Source organism: Daktulosphaira vitifoliae, unplaced genomic scaffold, assembly GCF_025091365.1.
Source record: "Daktulosphaira vitifoliae isolate Bord-2020 unplaced genomic scaffold, ASM2509136v1 Scaffold_5, whole genome shotgun sequence".
Taxonomy (NCBI): domain Eukaryota; kingdom Metazoa; phylum Arthropoda; class Insecta; order Hemiptera; family Phylloxeridae; genus Daktulosphaira; species Daktulosphaira vitifoliae.
In genome coordinates, this window is record NW_026099576.1 from 3,848,621 (window position 1) to 3,869,182 (window position 20,562).

Here is a 20,562-nt window from a genome sequence, read left to right on the forward strand (position 1 = left end):
CACAAAAAAAAAAAAATAAAAATAAAAAAAAAAACACATCATAGTAAAATTAATACCTTCTCAGCTTCGCATCGAAGCTAATAATTTTTTAAGAAAAAGATGGTAATCTATCGTTTGTATGTATTTGAATTTTTATACTTTATTTTTATAATTACCTGGATCAGAATAATATTAATAATAATAATAATGATAATACCTGATCCAGATAAATCAGAATAAGCGCCGNATAATGATAATACCTGATCCAGATAAATCAGAATAAGCGCCGTTTGATTCGTCTAAAATCTGACGAATATCTTCATCACTATTATTGCTTCGTTTATTCATAATGAGAGAAAAATAAGAATAATATAGTACAAAACAAATATGTCATATCACGACTAAATCTGAAGACATACTAATACGATTTGTATAAGTATGTATAATAAAATACACATTACTAGTATTATAGTTTAAATATGACGTTGTGGTTGATGATTAATTGTCATTTTCTACAGATAAGATTGTATTATGAATAATAAAGAAATACAAAAAAAAACCATATTATTTTTCAATAATCTATTTTTAGTATACATCCAATACTTTGCCTGACAAGTGTGCAAGTCGTAAATGGACATTTGATCTGACTTAATACGATAAAGATATTACGAACATGACTACTATAAGAGTTATGTCATTTTACGACTTCTAAATATATTACTGTTATAGCAGTTATAGTCAAATTACGACTTAAAACACAATGATTGTTATAGTAGTGACTGTCCATCAACGTGTGAATGAGTTCTTAAGTTGTCTAGTGTCTGAAGATCCATTTATATTAGAGGATTAATGAAACAAAATATTAATGTAAACAAGGTATTTAAATACCTTATTTACATTAACCACAAACTCAAACACAAAACTCTTGGTAAAGATAGATTTACTAAAGAATTATTAAAGAACACGAAATATCAACTAACTTTTATATATTATTTGCATACGGATGTTTTATTTACTAGAAGGACAAATTTACAATAATTATATAGGTATAGCCCAACTCAATGGTACGTATAAAATATTATCAAACTGTATTTTCGTCAGAATTAAACCATTACTGGGCTATTACTAGGCAAAGGAATGAATTACCACCGATTTTATTCAATTTAGCACCGGAAAAAGTGATGCAATGCACTAGTATTAAACATAGAGTAATGCAAGTGTTTGAGACAAAATTTGATTTAGTAACCGTGGTTGATTCCGCTATCACAGATTCTTTAAGTTAGTCTTACGTCTGATGTACTACGACTGAATATTATTAATAATATTTGACCCGAATATGCACAATGTTGAGTGATCAGCAATGTGCTGGATCAGTATGATTTGTGCAATAATTCATAACATTGGATTACTAGCGTAGGGGGATTATTTAATGTTATTGGTGATAAATAAAGAATTGTAAACAAACGCAAGAATTACATGAGGCAGCAAAAAGAGTTTGATTAGAAATAAACGTGAAAAAAATTGAATATATGACTGCTTACAGAGTGGTTTAACGGAAGATGTAAATACTCAGCTGAAAGCGAAGGTATATAAATTTAAACGAGTACGGAATTCAGATGTAATTTTAAATTAGAATAGTGAAATGTGGTAGGAAATAAAAGCAAGACGCAATCAGGTAATAATATATATAAATCACTTAATCGGATTAATCGGTGATTAGATAAAACACAATTAACTTTTAAAATTTAAAATTTAAAAGAAAAATTCTGGGGTCAATTTTTGGTCATTGTGATATTGTAAAATAATAGAGTGAAAAATCAGACATAATTATGGATTACGGAGCTAACCAATCATAGTTGACGATACAAGAATGAGGTGGCTCTATTAGTCTGGCTATGCGTGACAAAAGGAAAGTTCCCTTATATACAAAATACTGTGCGGTGCTCCAGAAAGTGTAAGACCACTTGATAGATTCAGGCAGAGTCAAATTGGGTCATGATAAATCAATTTTAACACGTGCCACAAGGGGTTGAAAATCGAGCCTGAGGGGTTGTTTTTTGAATTTAACTCAAAATCTATTAAACTTACAATAAAAGTTAATAGAACTTAATTTGTAAACCTAAATATTTACTATAAAAAACACATTTATGTTTTTTATCAAAAAGTCAATACTTTCCGTAAAAATTAAAAAAATTATCTTTTTATTTTTTACTGAAAAATTTTAGCTTCGATGCGAAGCGGAGAAGGAATTAATTTTACTATGATGTTTTTTTTTTTTTTTTGTGTCCGTTACCACTTTTTCTCAGTTCTCACCGAACCGATTTCTTTCAAAAATACGTCAAAAGATCACAAATCGTATCTAGTTGAAGACATTACCCTTAAAAATTGAAAAAAATTTCCTCGTTCCCCCCAAATGGGGGATATATGCAAAAAAATTACAAATTTAAAAATCGCTAATTTTCGAAATTTTTTCACTTTTTTTTCTTAAAACTTCCATAACTTTTTGAAAAATCAACAAATCAACATCATTTTTTTTTATACTAAAACCTTAGATATTTACCTTTCATTTGATATAATTTTTTTTGAAAATCTATCACTTAACCTGCTCACTGGGAGGATTTAAAATAGTAACTTTTTTATAAAAAATAACTTTTTCAACTTAATTTTTGAAAATGTTCCGGAAATACTGCGTCCTTTAAACATATATAAAATTAAAGCTTATTTTATGTACTACAAAATGAAAAAAAAAAATTTGTCCCGACGATCTATCTTCTATACGCAAATGGCTACCATATTGAAAAATATACTATTTTTGTATGATAATTATGGGTTTTGTATTTTATTTTAATAGAAGTTGATGTTGCTTTTGCAATTATCCATCAATTTTTTAAAATTAAACACTATCTACAGATTTGCATCGAAGCGTTTCTTATGATAGTGATTTTAATCACTGTCAGATTAAATCTATACTGGACCCTACTATGCAATGTCTTCACTATGCCGCGACCTCACTGTGCTACCGTTTTTTATTTTTTTAAGTTTAAAAATATTTCACCAACTGTTCGTCACATAATAAAATGTTTCATAGAAAAGTAAGTTGTAATTAAATTTGGTAAATTTAAATTCTTATACTTTTTTTCGTAACTTTAATACTTTTTGTGGCGAATTGAATTTAATAAAAAAAATATTAAATTTCCTGAAACGTATAGTTTTAATTAAAATTAAATAAAAGCAATGTTTATATTTTTATATAAAAGTTACTTAATTATTTTTTTTTCGTGTAAAAAACATTTAGTTTAAAACAATTTTATAATACACAAACAAAAAACGATATATGTAAACAAAATATTAATTATTTAAAAATTATGTCTTAAACTCATATTAAAAACGAAAAATATCCTATGAACCACCATATAAATTTATTTTTAAGTATTGGCATTTAAAGTTCCTTTTATGGTCAGAATATTGTTTTCGGTATTCATATACGACTTGTAATAAATATTGTTTCTGTAGTTCATTATGGGTAATTTTCTTGTTGAAATCTTCCATAAGTTTTACGGCTCTTTCAGCTGTATCGTTTGTTACTGAAATCTTCTTTACTATTTTTAAAGCACTTTGATAATCTTCATTATTTTTCCAATTAATAGGATCTTCTTTTAGAAATGTCGTGTTTAAATTAAATCATTTAAACAGTTGATATGAATCAATGCTAATGAACTGTTCGAATTCTTTATCTATTAACACATTAGCTCCTTTTGAATTAATAATTAAACGTTTATATGATATAAATTGTAGGTCCACAGTTTTTTAGAGCTTCAGCTATTTTTCTTTTAGTTTCTATTGATATAGTATCATCAAAAAAAGAAAATGCACTACTCTCAGGTGTTAAGTACCATAAATTATTACACATTTTTTTAATAGTGATTTGAGATATATTTCAAAAGATTTTTAGTAAAATTTAAATCTTGCAATGGTGCTTTTATGACTGAATTCGCATCAAACCATAATTTAATGTAAAAGGAAACTATAAAAATACAAATACTTTTACAAATATTTAGTATATCGTCACACAATATCCTTTAGTAATTCCATGAAACCTTTATCTAGTATACCCGATTTATAATTATTTGTATAGATACTATTCCATGCTGTTTGAAATCTTTGTAATGTTGCAGAATTTATACTAGTTTTTTAAATAAATCTTTTCAATTAGTGGTGTGTGCATTAGGTGTAAAGTATTTCTTGATAGTTGTATATTTGATAACCTCCACCAGTTAATCGGTCCGATACCTGTTATCCTAATGTCATCAGCTGACCGTACACTGTGCACCTGTACCAATATTCTTGTATTCCCTCAATGAGTTTCGTGGATTTGAGGCACTCATGACACCACCCCTCCCTTCATTTTCCCTTTTACTCTGATTATTTATGTATTTTTGTTTCTATGGAATGTTGTTGATTGAAAATGTACTTGAGGTACATTTTCTAGTGTGACCCTATATTTATAAAGAGTTATGTTATTTTTTTATAATATTTAAATGACCAAATTTGGTAGGTTTTATTTTTTTTACTATTGGAACAATATGTGGGTGTATTGATTATTAAATATATTTTGAAATCACGGTGACTGATGTAACTGTCTCTTACTTGGGCCGTCCTTGGTAATCACTATAAAATAATAAAAATGCATAACAATATACCATGTTATTCTTAAATAATAGTTTTATTATGATATTTTGTGCCATCATTTTTATGGAACACATAATGGAGTAAATATTAGCGATAAAACTTCAAGCACAGTTTATGAAAACGAATTACTTTGTAGACCCAGATCGAGACAGGTACCAATATAATTTGGAAACTTGTATTTTAATAAATTAAGTTTTAATAATTCTTTAAAAAAAGGTTAAAGTAGAAGAAGGGCACTGTTCTAATAGACGTTTATTAAAAAATACGCTCAGAAAATGTTATGCCCAATATCAACTAAACTATGAAGATCAACTTAATTTTGGCCTCAAAAATGAATCATAGTAGGTCATTTGATAATTTTTAAATCTTTCAAGTATAAAAATGTTTGAGTTTATACTTTTCTCCAGCTGGGTTTATTACAATGAAAGCATAACTCAAGGAACAAAATACAATGGAAAATTTGCAAATTATGGCGGTGGAGGATTTTATTTTGATTTTCCAGATAACATAGACCAAGCTAAAGAGTTAATCAAACATTTACAACATAATCATTGGCTAACTGATGGAACAAGAGCAGTTTTTGTCGACTTTGTTATTTTAAATAAAGATACTAAAATTATCTGCTCGATTAAGTAAGATACATTCGAAATGTAATTTATTATAAAATAAAGTGCTAAATTTGAAAGGAAATTATGTTCCGCATTTTATAAGTTGCATTTTCATAATTTGCTTTCCAATTATTATGTAATAAAAGGTAATAACTATATTTTTCATTAGTTTTATCTAATGGGTTAAATTATCATTTAAGTTTTTGAAAAATCAAGGGAAATTCACTAAACGTTAAAAGATAATAACGCAGTAGTATACACTCGGGTGTGAGTAAACAAAAATTCACGACATAATTTCAAAGTTTTAGTTGGCTTTAATTACTAGTTTTTTTATGAATTTATTATATAAGATAATACTGCATTCACACTTGTACTTACTTTCATACATTTCAATTTTGCCTATTAAAGATATTACAGCTTTAATCAATATCATAGATTTTCTTTTACTTCCTTTAAACCAACCAAACCCACAATGACTTACATTGTAGAGTAATAGTAAGATTCATGACTTTCCCACAAATACTACTATGATTTTATGTCCATAGGGAATTTGGACCTGAGGATTCTCTGATTGCGTTACTGATACTTACTATTTTTCATATACTAAAAATTCACTTTATTACCTATTTTCACAAATGTCGGTTTTTCAAATCAATTTGTTTATATGGCTATACTTATATAGAGTGTTCAGTAAAAATATTCCTATGGTTTCACAGTTTGTAACAACCGATCTGTTTCCTTACTTACTGCACACCGTACATTCATATATGTCTAACTGTTGTTTCCTAATATTTTCTGACATTCACTTAATTGTAAAACATCTTGGATGTTATAAATATTCATTACCGAAAATATAAAGACTCGTAAGTATCTCTTCGTTGATAATTTCGACGAGATGGTTTAAATATTGTAATGGTGTGATTAAACTCGCGTGTGTGGGATATAATAAGCTTTAACATTTTTAATAATAGTAGGTGGCGTCGAGCCTTTTATTTAATGATATTAATAACAAAACAAAACAAAAAGAAAAGTTAGCAATGGAACAATATATCTGTTAACCTCTAAAACTGTGAGAACGTGAAAACTTGTGGTGTACACGAAAAAGAAACGTAGGTAGTTCGTAAGCGGACGACGAATCCTGTTGTATCGCGAAGATAACTCTCTACACGTATTATTGCGGCGGGTATTTGACGCTAGGCATTTATTGGACTTTACACCACGACGATAACGCGTGTGTGTAACGGTCCGGTTTACAGTGGAGCGGTGTCTGGGAAGGAGCTGACGCGACCGCGGAGTGTCAAATGGGTGACAATGCCGTGACCGTGTCAAATGGGTGACAATGCCGTGACCGTGTCAATATTGTATTGTTTTAGCTTCGATACGAAGCTGAGAAGGTATTAGTTTTACTAAGATGTGTTTTTTTTTTTTTTGTGTCCGTTACCACTTTTTCTCAGTTCTCACCGAACCGATTTCTTTCAATGATACGTCAAAAGATCACAAATCGTATCTAGTCGAAGACATTACCCTCAAAATTTGAAAAAAATTCCCTCGTTCCCCGTAAATGGGGGAAACCTCCAAAAAAATTACAAATTTAAAAATCGCTATTTTTCGACATTTTTTCAATTTTCTTTACTTAAAATTGCTATAACTTTTTTAAAAATAACCGAATCAATATAATTCTTTTTTTTATAGATGCATGATATCATTACCTATCATTTGGTATATATGTTTTTTCATATCTGACCCTTTACCTGCCCACAAGGGGGGATTTAAAATGACAACTTTTTCACAAAAAATTTACTTTTTCAACTTAAATTTTGAAAGTGTTCCGGAAAGTCTGACACTTTTATATATACCTTAAATTAAAGCTAATGTAATTTACTTTATTATGCAAAAAAAAAATTTCGGACTTTATTTGATCTTCACGGTGAAAATAATAATGAACTAGCAGATCATGTAGCTTTTGAAATAATCCACCAATTTTTTAAAATTAAACTATCTAAAGATTTGCATCGAAGCGTTTTTTTTTATAGTGATTTTAATCACTGTCAGATATCATTATACTTGATTCATCTATGTCACGTCACCACTCTNTTTTAATCACTGTCAGATATCATTATACTTGATTCATCTATGCCGCGACCCCCCTGTGCTGGGTTTTTAATTATACTTTTGGGTTTACAATTTAATTTTTTCTAGAAAATAACTTATATGTATTCAAATTGAACATAATTGCAGACTAGTGATGGAATTTCCAGCTGAAGGAGGCATCATGCCATCTTATTTGATACGTACAGCTCAAATCAATAATCATATAGGCAATTCATGGTTTTTATTTATATGTGGAATTTTGAATTTAATATTTCTATTCTACTATACATTAGAAGAGTTTTATGAACTAAAGTATTTTAAACTTAAATACATATTTATATTTTGGAATTTAGTTGATCTCAGCATAGTGATAGTAAAGTATTTTTTTAATAATTTTTCCGGTTTTATTACTTAAACATAAAACTATTCACACGTAATTAAAAGCTAGGGTGGTGTTGTTTCTTCATGATTGGAATGATGGAAATAGATGAAACAAAATCAAAAATTGAAAAGTTTGCAAGTAATGGTGGAGGATATAGTTTTTTTGAGAATTTAACATGTAAACATCAGACTTTAATGTCCTTCATTCGCTTTTTGTTTTTTACGGCTTGCATCAAAATAATTAAATATACTGATTTGACTAAATCGACGACTTTCGTATATTTGAGCACAGAAAAGGTAACATGTAAAAATACATAAGAAGTACATTATAATTATGGTTTTGTATGTATGCGTAGCATGATAGTTGTAAATGATGATGACTTCAACCTTTAAACAATATATTTAATTTAAATATTTTATTTTAATAATTTTCCATTGAATTATTAAATATATATTTAAAAAAATTATTTTATAGGGAATCAATACATTTATAATTATTGATTAATCAGCTTTTTTAAAATTATACACCAGTTTAAATTTGTTAGTTTCAGACCAACCTTCTGGTTGATAACCATAAAAAAAATTATTAATTATTATCAACATGTATTATTAACAAGTATTATTTCATGTAATTTTTTTTGGATTAAAATAACAAATGTAGAATAAAAATCTTTCTCTATCTTTATACATAAACACATTATATTTCAGTGTTTTAAAGCACTGCTCGGATTTTTGGTGATCGTGTTTATTATAGTATGTGCGTTCGTAATTCTCGGTCATGGCTTATTTGGTGATCAGGCAAGTGATTGTATTGAATATTCATGCTTTTTAAATATTTAAACTATTGACTTTAAATTTATAGGTAAATGAATTTTCAACTATTCAAGATTCCCTTATGTCTACAATAAAGATACTAATGCAAGATTTTCATTTACAAAATTTAAGACGCTTAGATAAATCTCTGATAATGGGTTTCTTTGTGTTGATTATTTTTGTAGCAATATTTATTCTTTTAGTAAGTGTAAGAATAATCAATTAGGGTATTTCTACATTTTTTTGTTGTTGTATAATAAATGACAAATCTTATATAAGTTTTATAATATTTAATTATTTTTGAAAATTTCATATAATAAAAAAAAATAACTGGATTTGAAGAACATGTTAGTAGCTATGGTTTTTCACGTTTATTATAATTTGGATTTCGAAGTTATCATTGGGAATAGGAAGTATTTCGTATGGGACATTGTAATTGAAAAAATAGACTATATCTTTGAAAAATGTAAGTTGAAAAATTGGATTAGAAAACGAAAACAAAAAAGATTTAAAAATGAACTAAAACACTACATAAGTTATCTGGATGTTGTACAAATTTTAAAAAGGTAAATATAAAATAATGATTTTAAAACAAATAATTTTATGTATTTACATTATGTTTAAGATCTCATTTTACTGACAATGAATTGAAGCATTTTTTGGATAGGTTCAAAATCGAATCACCGAAAAAAATTCACGAAAGTGAAGCTAGACAGTTATATATTGACATGTCAAAAGATCAACGTTCATTCGGTGAGCGATCAAGATAGATTTATAGCTAAAAAAATTATATATAGATACTTATTTTGTTATTGTCTATACAGGTAACAACAGTGAAATAATTGAAAAATCTAATATTGTATGGTAACAAATTTTATTTAGGGATTACTTTGATACATAACAAAGATTCACTTGAGTATTTTAGGTTAAGTAAGCATGTTGAAGTTTTAGAAAAGACATTAATAGAAGCTAGTGAAACATTAAATGCACTCAAATTTAAAGTAGACAATATGCTGTTTGAATCTTAAACTATCATGAACTTTTATGTAATAATTTGTTTTTACAATTTTTATTTACTTAAATTAGCGTTATTACCAAATAATCGCTTAAATTTGAAAATAAATATATTATTTGATATTGATAGTAAAAAATAATAATGGAATATAATGATTAATGGACTTTAATAATTAAATTTTTTAACAGTATTGTGTTAAACGTGTTAAAAATTGCAAAAATTAACATTGGTCTTATGGGATATTTGAAATGTTTTTAAAAAGTTTGTATTAAAAATATGTTTTTAATAACCTCAATAAAAACATATAGAAAAAAATATTTTACAATTAAATTTTAATTAATTATGAACAATAAACATTTATAGTTAGAAGAACTATATAAAATGACTTCGAATTACAAAAAAAATTTAGATAACTATTAACTTCGATGCAATGATATTGGTTTTACTATGACGTGTTTTTTATTTATTTTTTTTTTTTTTTGTGTCTGTTACCACCTTTTACAGCTCTCACCGAGCCGATATCTTTCAACGATACGTCAAAAAAATACAAATCGTATTTAGTTGAAGATATTACCCTCAAAAAGTGAAAAAAATTCCCTTGTTCCCAGTAAATAAGGGAAATCTCCTAAAAATTACAAATTTAAAAATCGCTAAATTTCGATATTTTTAAAAAAAATTTTACATAAAACTGCTATAACTTTTTTAAAAATAACCAAATCAATATAATTTTTTTTTATAGATACATGATGTCTTTACTTTTTATTTGGTATATTTTTTTTATAAATCTGTCCCTTTACCTGCCCACTGAAAAGAATTTAAAATGACAACTTTTTTACAAAAAATTAATTTTTGAAAGTTTGACACTTTTATATATATCTTGAATTAAAGCTAATGTAATATACTTTATCTTGAAAAAAAAAATTCGGACTTTATTTAATCTTTACGGTGGAAATAGTTACCAAATGGTATTTTTGTGTGAACATTTTTGATTTTATATTTTACATTTTTAACTTTATAATGCTATGACTTATTAAAAATTGTATGGATGAATACAATTTCTTTATAAGAAATAATATTTATACCCTTTCATTCGACATACTTTATCGTAATCAGGATATAAATAAGGAAATAACAGATCATGTAAGTAGTATAATAATGTATGGCAGCCATACCCCTCTGCCTTACATACCCCTCCCGCCCTAGTAGTGGAAAGGGGGGAGGGGAATGGAGCAAACCCCTTGTATTCTAATCCGATGCAACCCAACGTACACTATTCAGATGCAACCCAACGTACACTAATCCAATGAAACCCAACTCACACTTTGTACATGTGCTGCCATCTGGCGGACGGCGCGTACCCTGAAACCCAATTCACACTTTGTACATGTGCTGCCATCTGGCGGACGGCACCCGCCATGAAACCCAACACACACACACTATGATTGCGCGAGTATTTCGCCCGACGTGATTCGTTCACATGCCAACGTTATATATATATCGTAAAAAAGATCGTAGACTGTTGGAAACACGGTGTAGAGCGACGGATGATTTAAACGTTTATAAAGTTGGGCGTAGTCGTTTGTTTAACATCTTGGATGGGTGACCGTGTTTCCAAAACAAAAAAATTGATCACTTTACAACACTGTTCTATTAACCATTGATTATATGATGATGATGATGATGGTAGTGGGCTGCTCATCTTGAGACGCCTAATGTTGTAGGGACGCCAATTTTTTATATTGCGGAGAGAGAATTGAACCCATGTACGCTGACGGTTATACACCGCACTAATCGCACACTCTCTCCAACCACATACAATTATGTGTGTGTATGTGTACACTTATAACGAGATTAATGACCAATTGTAAATACTCTTTATATCAATGTATAGATTAGGAGGCTATGAAAAAATTTAAAAACATATAAAACTATAGATTTATTTATTTACATAAAAGTTATTTAAACATGCCATTTAAATAATTGCGTATCGCAATAGCGGCATTTTAATATCCGCGGAAAATTTACAATTAGGTAATACATAGAATTTTGGTTTAAAGTTATATTATCCCGGATCGGTTTAATAAAAGAAAAATCATTGTCATTTACAACTTCATTTATACAGCCCCCCATTGAACAAATTGTATAATCATATTCATCATTGTTACACGTAATTAAATTAAATTTAAAAATTAAAATATTTTTCTCTTTGAATAATAAATTATAGACACCTGATAATATTTCCAATTTAAATAATCTGGCGTCACTTCTTGCCATATCCAGAGCCATTGGGTTTTTCAACATCTTCATAGGCAACTCCTTCTTCAGACATTGTGAAATCTCTTGATGCGTGTATAATATCCGCCAATATCGAAAAAGGTGAAATATTTTGCGATTTTAAATATTTTACTACGTGTTCCACATCATTGGTGCTTGAAGGGAGATGCATTGTTGATTGAAAAACAATGAGCGCCAAAATAAATGAATAATGATTTCAATATCGTTCTAAAAATTTAGAATTATTTTTTACAAACATAACTTTGGAAAAAAATAGATAAAATATAACTTACTTTAACTTGAATTTTTGAAGTCTTCTTTGAAATTTGAATTTTAACTGACAGAATATTGTGCATAAATTTCCNTGAGCGCCAAAATAAATGAATAATGATTTCAATATCGTTCTAAAAATTTAGAATTATTTTTTACAAACATAACTTTGGAAAAAAATAGATAAAATATAACTTTTTTAACTTGAATTTTTGAAGTCTTCTTTGAAATTTGAATTTTAACTGACAGAATATTGTGCATAAATTTACTAATATGTTTGTTGCTAAATCTTGTACGTTGTACAATGTACAAATATGTTTTCGATACCGGCCTATTTATATTAATATTTTCAGACACAAACAGTGTGATTAAGCCCAAAATCACCTTTTGTTTGTCAATTCGTCGTAGTAATTAACATATAAAATACACACATCTTTCCCATAACGATCCATTAATTCGATGAAAAATATGAATTATAAATATTGCTTAAAATTAATAATTAAATAAATCTGACACATTGTGTCAAACTCAACTATTATTTTCAATAACACTATGTCCAGACACAAACAAATCGATTAAGCCCAATTTCACCTTTTGTTTGTCAATTCGTCGTAGTAATTAACATGGAAAATACACACATCTTTCCCATAACGATCCATTAATTCGATGAAAAATATGAATTATAAATATTGCTTAAAATTAATAATTAAATAAATCTGACACATTGTGTCAAACTCAACTATTACTTTCAATAACACTATGTCCAGACACAAACAAATCGATTAAGCCCAATTTCACCTTTTGTTTGTCAATTCGTCGTAGTAATTAACATGGAAAATACACACATCTTTCCTATAACGATCCATTAATTCGATGAAAAATACGAATTATAAATATTGCTTAAAATTAATAATTAAATAAATCTGACACATTAAGTCAAACTCGGCCATTAATTTCGACACCGATACATCCAGACACAAACAAATCTATTAAGCCAAATCTAATNACGATCCATTAATTCGATGAAAAATACGAATTATAAATATTGCTTAAAATTAATAATTAAATAAATCTGACACATTGTGTCAGACTCGGCCATTAATTTCGACACCGATACATCCAGACACAAACAAATCTATTAAGCCAAATCTAATAAGCCAAATTTCATTTCGTTATATTTTACCATAGTAAAATTATTTCTAGTGAAAATAATTAACACCGTCATATAGTCTTTAGAGTTTTTATTGACTAAATTATACATTAATGTGAAAATTATTCAACAAAATCTACAATAAAATTATTTTCTATATTTCCTTTGTATACAAGATTTAATTTTTTCTCTTGATCGATGTTGTATTCTTCGATTTCTCCATCTGTTAACATTATAGACTCGGGCAAATAAACGAAGAAGGNAAATTATACATTAATGTGAAAATTATTCAACAAAATCTACAATAAAATTATTTTCTATATTTCCTTTGTATACAAGATTTAACTTTTTCTCTTGGTCGATGTTGTATTTTTCGATTTCTCCATCTGTTAACATTATAGACTCGGGCAAATAAACGAAGAATGGTTCTTTAATTTCATCGTCGGATGGGCCGTCTGTGAAAATATTTTGATTTATAAAAAAATATATAAATATATATTTTAAACGTAATTACTCGTATTGACGTTCGCGCCGGCGTCCGATAACCGGCATCTGATAGCTGACCCGTTCCGGGTTTCCACTCTAGATATTTCCATAATCGCATATTTGCGATTTACGACGAGTTCTTCGATGGCTTTGTGCACCTGGCTTTTCCTNCTTCGATGGGTTTGTGCACCTGGCTTTTCTTTTTCAATGATTCCATCTCGTCGATTGAAATTGTATAATTTACGTAATTTCGTTTATCTTATATAGTCTCCTATGGTGGTAAACAAGGTAATTTACAGAGTGTCGTAAATAAGCGACTGACTCATAAACAACTTTAAAATGTCTTAAATTTGTGTGTGTGTGTGTGTGTGTGTGATTAACTCATAAACAACTTGAGGGTGTTGTTTATGCAATTAATTCATTCATAAAGACAAAGCGCTTTTACGTTAATGATAAATGTACTGCTATATAAAGCTGTCGTCTTATAACGGTTTGAATCAATATTCGGCGACCTCTTTTAAAAATGTTTAGCTGTGATAAATGTGATAAAACTTTTTCTGTAAAAAGATATTTAGTAAGGCACCGAGTAAAACACGATAGGATTAGATTTCCGTGTCATGTATGCGGTTCAACATTATCAGATAAAAACTCACTCGTACGTCACATTCAAAAAGTGCATCGTTAGTATAAAAATATTTATTTTTTTAAATTAACTATAGTTGATTAAATAAATTGTATCGTTATATAGATCTCACAAAATACGGAATTGATTATAATATAGCGATCGGAAATCATCCGGATTCGAGAACATTACAGTCGTGTGGTAAGTAAAAAATAATAATAATAACGAATGGGTAAATTCAGTGGTATGTTCGTTGCAGGAAATGAACGGCCGAGTACGAGCGGGACGAAAAGAAATTATAATACGGTTAGTAGTGTACGAATTAAACAGCTGGATTAGATCAAATTTCATCATCGACTTTTCAATTAATAGGCACCTCGTTAGACAATATCTTTTGGTTTTATAAAAAAAATGTGGAAAAAATTGACGGTTATAAATCATTTTTATTTCAAATAAAAAACGAATTAATAAATAAATTATACGAGTGTTTGGAAAACTTTGGTCCGATCAAATTCAATTTAAAATTGGAAGCCACTTACAATGTACCGAATCAGTGTGACACGAACGAGAATCGATCTTTTAAAACTAGCGCCGTGGAATTATTTGCCTGTAGTGATATCAGTACGATTGTCGATAACGCGTTTGAAAAATTAATCGAAGAAGAGGAGAATTACGCGGGCAAGGGGAGCAATTTTTCGTTTTTATGTATAGACGGGATACTTCTCGGCGTTTACAAATATTCTCCGTTGTCGGCAAACTCTTTTATTGAATTACCGAAAGATATTAAAAATAAGTGCGCTGTTATAAATCCGCAAAATATCGATTCTTTTTGCTTTAAATGGGCGATATTGGCTAAAAAAATGAGAGGAAAAAATAATGCTAATATTGTCGGACATAATTACAAGTCATTAAAACACGATTATAATTTTTCCGGACTAACATTCCCCACGCCTATTGACGAAATAAAAACGTTTGAAAAAAATAACGAAAACACATCGGTTAATGTGTACGGATTGAGTAGTAAAAAACGAAATGGCGATGAGGAGAGAAACGGTATGTCGCATTTAGTTTATCCGTTGAGGGTGGTTACCGAGGAAAAATCGGATCATTTCGATTTACTATTGGTGTCCAACAGTACCGGCGGTAATCATTACGCGTACATAACAGATTTTGGGCGTTTAGTACAGAGCCAGATGACTAAAAATACATCTAAAATGGTGTTTTGCAAAAGATGTTTTTTGGGTTTTAATTTCATTCGTAAAAAATATAAACTTTCCGGTTTTGAAGCATTAAAAGAACATAAAAAAATCTGCGGAGAAAATAAATCATTTTTACCCATCATGCCGGAGGAGGGAACTACATTACAATTTGAAGCATTCGAAAAAATGCAGGAACATCCTTTTTCAATTTACTGCGATTTTGAATCGTTATTAGAACGAGTAGACAAAAAAATGGGTGATAATACCCGCGCCATTCAAGAACACAAACCGATGAGCTATTGTTTTCTAATAAAAGCGGCTGACAGTGTGCCCGTAGAATTATTGAATCGCTTTGATATCAGCACAGAACCGAAAATATACAGAGGCAACAGCGGGTCGAATGATGTTGCCGCTCGGTTTGTGAAAGAAGTGTGCGAAGAAGCGCTAAAAATCGAAGCGCTGTTGAAAACAAATGTCGGTATCGTCATGACCGACGAAGAAACGGCGGTACACGCAATGAAAACAAATTGCGATCTGTGTAAAATGGAATTCAGCGATGAGAATTACAAAGTGGCCGATCACAATCACTTGAGCGGTAAATATAGACATACTTTATGCAATAATTGTAATCTTAAATTAAAAACACCTACATTCGTACCGTGTTTTTTTCACGGGTTAAGCAACTACGACGCTCATTTTCTCGTGCGAGAATTAAGTTTTTCAAAAGGACGAATTTCTCTAATACCGTCTACCGAAGAAAAATATATAAGTTTTTCAAAATATGTTTCCAACACGTTCACTGTGAGATTCGTCGACACGTATAGGTTCATGGGCACCAGTTTGGCCACACTTGCAAACAATTTACGCGCTGCCGGTAAACATCTATTCGAGGAAACGGCAAAAGTATTTTCGGCAGAGAATATCGATTTGGTCACACGCAAAGGTGTTTACCCGTATTCCTTTACGAGTAATTACGATGTGCTGGAAACTACTGAATTGCCGAGTAAAAAAGACTTTTATAATGAATTGACCGAATCGCACATTAGCGATGAAGATTATGTACACGCGCAAACCGTATGGAAACATTTTAATTGTAAAAATTTGGGGGAATATTCGGATCTGTATTTGAAAACCGATGTCACTATACTGGCGGATGTATTTTCGAATTTCAAAAAGTTATGTTTGAAAAAGTATAGATTGGAACCGTCGTATTACTATACGAGTCCCGGTTTATCTTTCGACGCGATGTTGCTACACACGGCTGTAAAATTAGAGCTCATATCGGACTACGAAAAACAAATTTTCATTTCAAGAGGAATAAGGGGAGGTATGACAAATTCTATACTTAAATACGCTCAAGCGAATAATTTAAAAACGCCTAATTATGACGCCGAAAAGCCCAAGTCCGAAATTATTTATTTAGACGTAAACAATTTGTACGGTTGGAGTATGTCGCAAAATCTTCCGTACGCGGGGTTCAGGTGGATAGACGAGGACCATGAAACGGTTTTGAAAAGAGTGCGGGAGATGGACGAAGACTCGGACATTGGGCTCGCACTGGAAGTAACAGTAACGTATCCGGAAGGAAAGCACGACATGCATAATGAAATGCCTTTTCTACCCGAAAACAGAATACCCCCAAATTCTAAAGCGAAAAAATTACTTTCAACTTTAGAAACTAAAGAGCATTATGTCGTGCACTATTTGAATTTACAGCAAGCGATGGAAAACGGTCTTAAAGTTGAAAAGGTAATATATTAATATTTTTTTGAAATTATTTTACTATAATAACTGTTATAATCACAGGTGCACAAAGTTTTAGAATTTAAACAGTCCAGATGGCTTTCCAAGTACATCAAATTAAACACGGAAATGCGGCAGGCGGCTACTAACGATTTCGAAAAAGATTTTTTCAAATTAATGAATAATTCTGTTTTTGGTAAAAAAAAGCGTACTATTATAAATGTTTATAAATTAATATCGTATTTTATTATTAAGGTAAGTGTATGGAACGCGTTGAATTCAGAAAAAAGATGGAACTCGTGTGCGATCCTAAACGTGCCGCTAAATTGATTAAAAAGCACACTTTCAACCATTGTGTCACGTACAAGGAAAATCTTTCAATATTCGTATTGGACAATAAAATTATTCATTTTACAAAACCGGTGTACGCGGGATTCTGTATACTGGACATTTCAAAAACTTTGGTGTACGATTTCCATTATAATTATATGAAAAAACATTTTAAAGATCGTATTATGCTGATGTACGGCGATACGGGTAATAAATGACGATAATTAAAAGTAAAATAAATATTAATTTATAATATAGATTCTCTAGTGTACTATGTGTTGACCGAAAATTTTTATGCGGAGATCAAAGAACACCCCGAGTTGATGGAGCGTTTTGACACATCGTCATTACCAAAAGATCATTTCTGCTATTCGGCCGCCCGCAAAAAAGTACCGGGTCTCTGGTCGGACGAGTGTGGTGGCAAGGCAATACTGGAGTTTGTGAGTCTGAGAACGAAAGCGTATGGTTTCGATGTTGAGGGGACTGAAAAATCAAAGCCAAGGGGATAAGAAGGCCTACTGTGAAATATCATTTGACAGTAGAAGACTTTAAACATTGTCTGTTCGCGGATGATGAGGGAGATATCGGGATTATCGAAGCCAAAGAGGCGGCTGTTTTGTGCGGCGCAGAGGTGAACAAAAACATTCACGAGAGGGCCGATAATCCGTCACTCCCGATAATTAAATATCATACGTACACGCCTTACAGAGAAAATGTTTCCATAAGATCGTATAAACACGATGTTTACACTATAAAATCAATGAAAATGACATTGAAGAATCGTTTGGACGACAAACGTGTTATTCTACCGAATCGAATAAACACTAGCGCTCATGGTCATTATCGACTCAGGTACGTGTTTGTTGTCCCTATAACGCGATAATTCATTATTAATGTATATATATTTTCATTTTAGAAAACCGGCGGCTGATGAAGAAGCACCAGAAAAATAACATAATACAATTATCTTGTTTGAAAATAATTGTGACAAATTAATGTAAAAATAAATGTGTCATTCGTTGTTGTATAATGTGTTTACTTTATTGACAATAATAACTACAGTAAGCGCTAATGTTGTATTTCGATAGTAATTTAAACATAATATTTACGACATTCGAACTTCACTACTAAACGGATTATATTGTATTATGCGGTCGTGTATGATATTGTTAACAATACGCGGTGGTATTCTCGGGAAATTTGCTCGATGACTCAAAATCGATTCTGAGATCTATAGTAGAAGTTTTCACATCGTCTTTTTGACGCGTGCAGTCTATACAAAAAACGGGGCCGTATTTCAAAAACTCTTCTTTATTGAATAACGGTTTAGATTTTCTTCTTTCGTAGTACGTCTGTTGAAAATTAACGTAATTCTGGTAGAACAGAGTAATTAATTTTTTGTCGAAATTCTCATTGAAGTTTTCATAGGGATACTCGGACGAATTTAAATGCACTTTTAGATTAACTAACGAACAGGAATCCAATTGTTGTGTACGATCTCCCGAATCGGTAGATTTTCGCGTGTTAAAAGCTATTATTAAATATCTGGGTCTGTCGATGTTGGAGCTGGTTTTCACCATCCAACTCGTTTTCTCCACATTCGGCAACTCGGGATACACATACAGGTCCCAATTTCTAAATGCGCAATAAATATTTTTACGAGTTTCGACAATTTTCAGCAATTTTAATTTTTCACGGTCGTTAACACGCGCCACGGGCAATTTCAAAACGACTTTTGTTAACACGATACTGGATTTTAATAGTTCTTTAGCTTCTTCACTCGCCCACGTAACCCCTTCCGTAAGCTTCGCTCTTAACGCGGCTCTGTCGTTTAACGCTCTGTTCATTACGAGTTGATGATTAACTTGAATCAATATCTTACGGTAATCTTCGCAAAATCCAAAAATATGCGATAAAGGTATGCAACCCGAAAAAGTAAAATTTGTTTTTGAATAATCATTGGGCGTTGTGTTGGCGTCCCAGTAGGCATTTTGGAGATTATTAACATCGTTCAGCGAATAAGAACAATACCCCTTTAGCAAACTGGTTATTCCGGGATCTTTTACTTTCTGAATCTCTATTCCGTTCATTTCATAAGATATGGAATCGAACAGGAAAGCTAAACCGTTATTTGCAATGGCTATTTCACCGGAAGACCCCGATATTTTCACTTCGCCCTCGATGTATATAAAACTATCGCAAAGTAGAGTATACGAGTCGGTATTCTGTACGGCTATCCGTATCTGATCGCCATTCGAGAGCGCTGTGGTGGAAAACGGTAAATACGAGCGGTATTGTAAATCTTCTATCGGCGTTTCATCGGTGTATTTTTCCAATACGTTCAAATAAGAGCTATCCATTTTTTTATAATACACGTAGTGATTTCAGGAAAAGTAAATTTTTTTTGCTCAATTTTATTCTTTTTTTATTTTCACGTTTTAATAAACCGTTTCGCCGTCCCAAAATGACGGTGTGGAGTTTCCTATTAACGTCATAAGTAATCGTCGTGCCAAATTTTTTCCCCTTATAATGTTCGGCAAATTTTAAACCCATTAATTAACACGTTTCAAATGAAGTCGTATTGATAACGGCTCTCCTCTTAAATCGATTAATTTACCATCTTGATCTCGCAATGTTACCCGTATTTGATTTATAAATGCGGTGTTTAAAGGATAATATACAGGTTTCGCAATAACTTCGGATCGATGAAATCCCGGTGGAACGTTCATGTAAAATTCGTGTAAGGCGTGACTCGGTAAACCGTTATCAAATGAACCGGAAACCAGATTACAATGAACTTTTATACAATTAACATTCAATATATTTACCGGATATTCCGACTCGTGTTTAACATTGGCCGAATATTTTTTCTTCCCGAAACCTAGTAAACGGGCGATGCTATCGGGCATTGT

At 30.5% G+C, this 20,562-nt stretch overlaps 3 protein-coding genes and 1 long non-coding RNA gene across 4 annotated transcripts; 3 read left to right on the top strand and 1 right to left on the bottom strand.

Moving 5' to 3' along the window:
• The first annotated feature begins 4,429 nt into the window (after positions 1-4,429).
• On the top strand, positions 4,430-5,294 carry LOC126906730 (uncharacterized). The gene is made up of 3 exons (XR_007704319.1): positions 4,430-4,820; positions 4,885-5,009; positions 5,076-5,294. It is a non-coding gene; the product is annotated as an uncharacterized LOC126906730 (long non-coding RNA).
• A 2,562-nt stretch (positions 5,295-7,856) lies between these two features.
• LOC126906714 (polycystin-2-like) lies at positions 7,857-9,642 on the top strand. The gene is made up of 6 exons (XM_050687468.1): positions 7,857-8,045; positions 8,457-8,546; positions 8,611-8,763; positions 8,904-9,127; positions 9,187-9,314; positions 9,386-9,642. The coding sequence occupies exons 1-6, from the start codon at positions 7,944-7,946 to the stop codon at positions 9,427-9,429; spliced, it is 741 nt and encodes a 246-aa protein (XP_050543425.1). The 5' UTR covers positions 7,857-7,943; the 3' UTR covers positions 9,430-9,642.
• A 4,871-nt stretch (positions 9,643-14,513) lies between these two features.
• LOC126906698 (uncharacterized) lies at positions 14,514-18,163 on the top strand. The gene is made up of 5 exons (XM_050687449.1): positions 14,514-14,579; positions 14,638-17,326; positions 17,384-17,516; positions 17,576-17,857; positions 17,909-18,163. Exons 2-5 carry the CDS (start codon positions 15,239-15,241, stop codon positions 18,157-18,159), a joined length of 2,754 nt encoding a protein of 917 aa, XP_050543406.1. The 5' UTR covers positions 14,514-14,579; positions 14,638-15,238; the 3' UTR covers positions 18,160-18,163.
• Positions 18,164-18,819: 656 nt separating this feature from the next.
• Positions 18,820-20,010, bottom strand: LOC126907172 (uncharacterized). The gene has a single exon (XM_050688281.1). It carries the CDS (start codon positions 20,008-20,010, stop codon positions 18,820-18,822), a length of 1,191 nt encoding a protein of 396 aa, XP_050544238.1.
• Between the last annotated feature and the right edge of the window lie 552 nt (positions 20,011-20,562).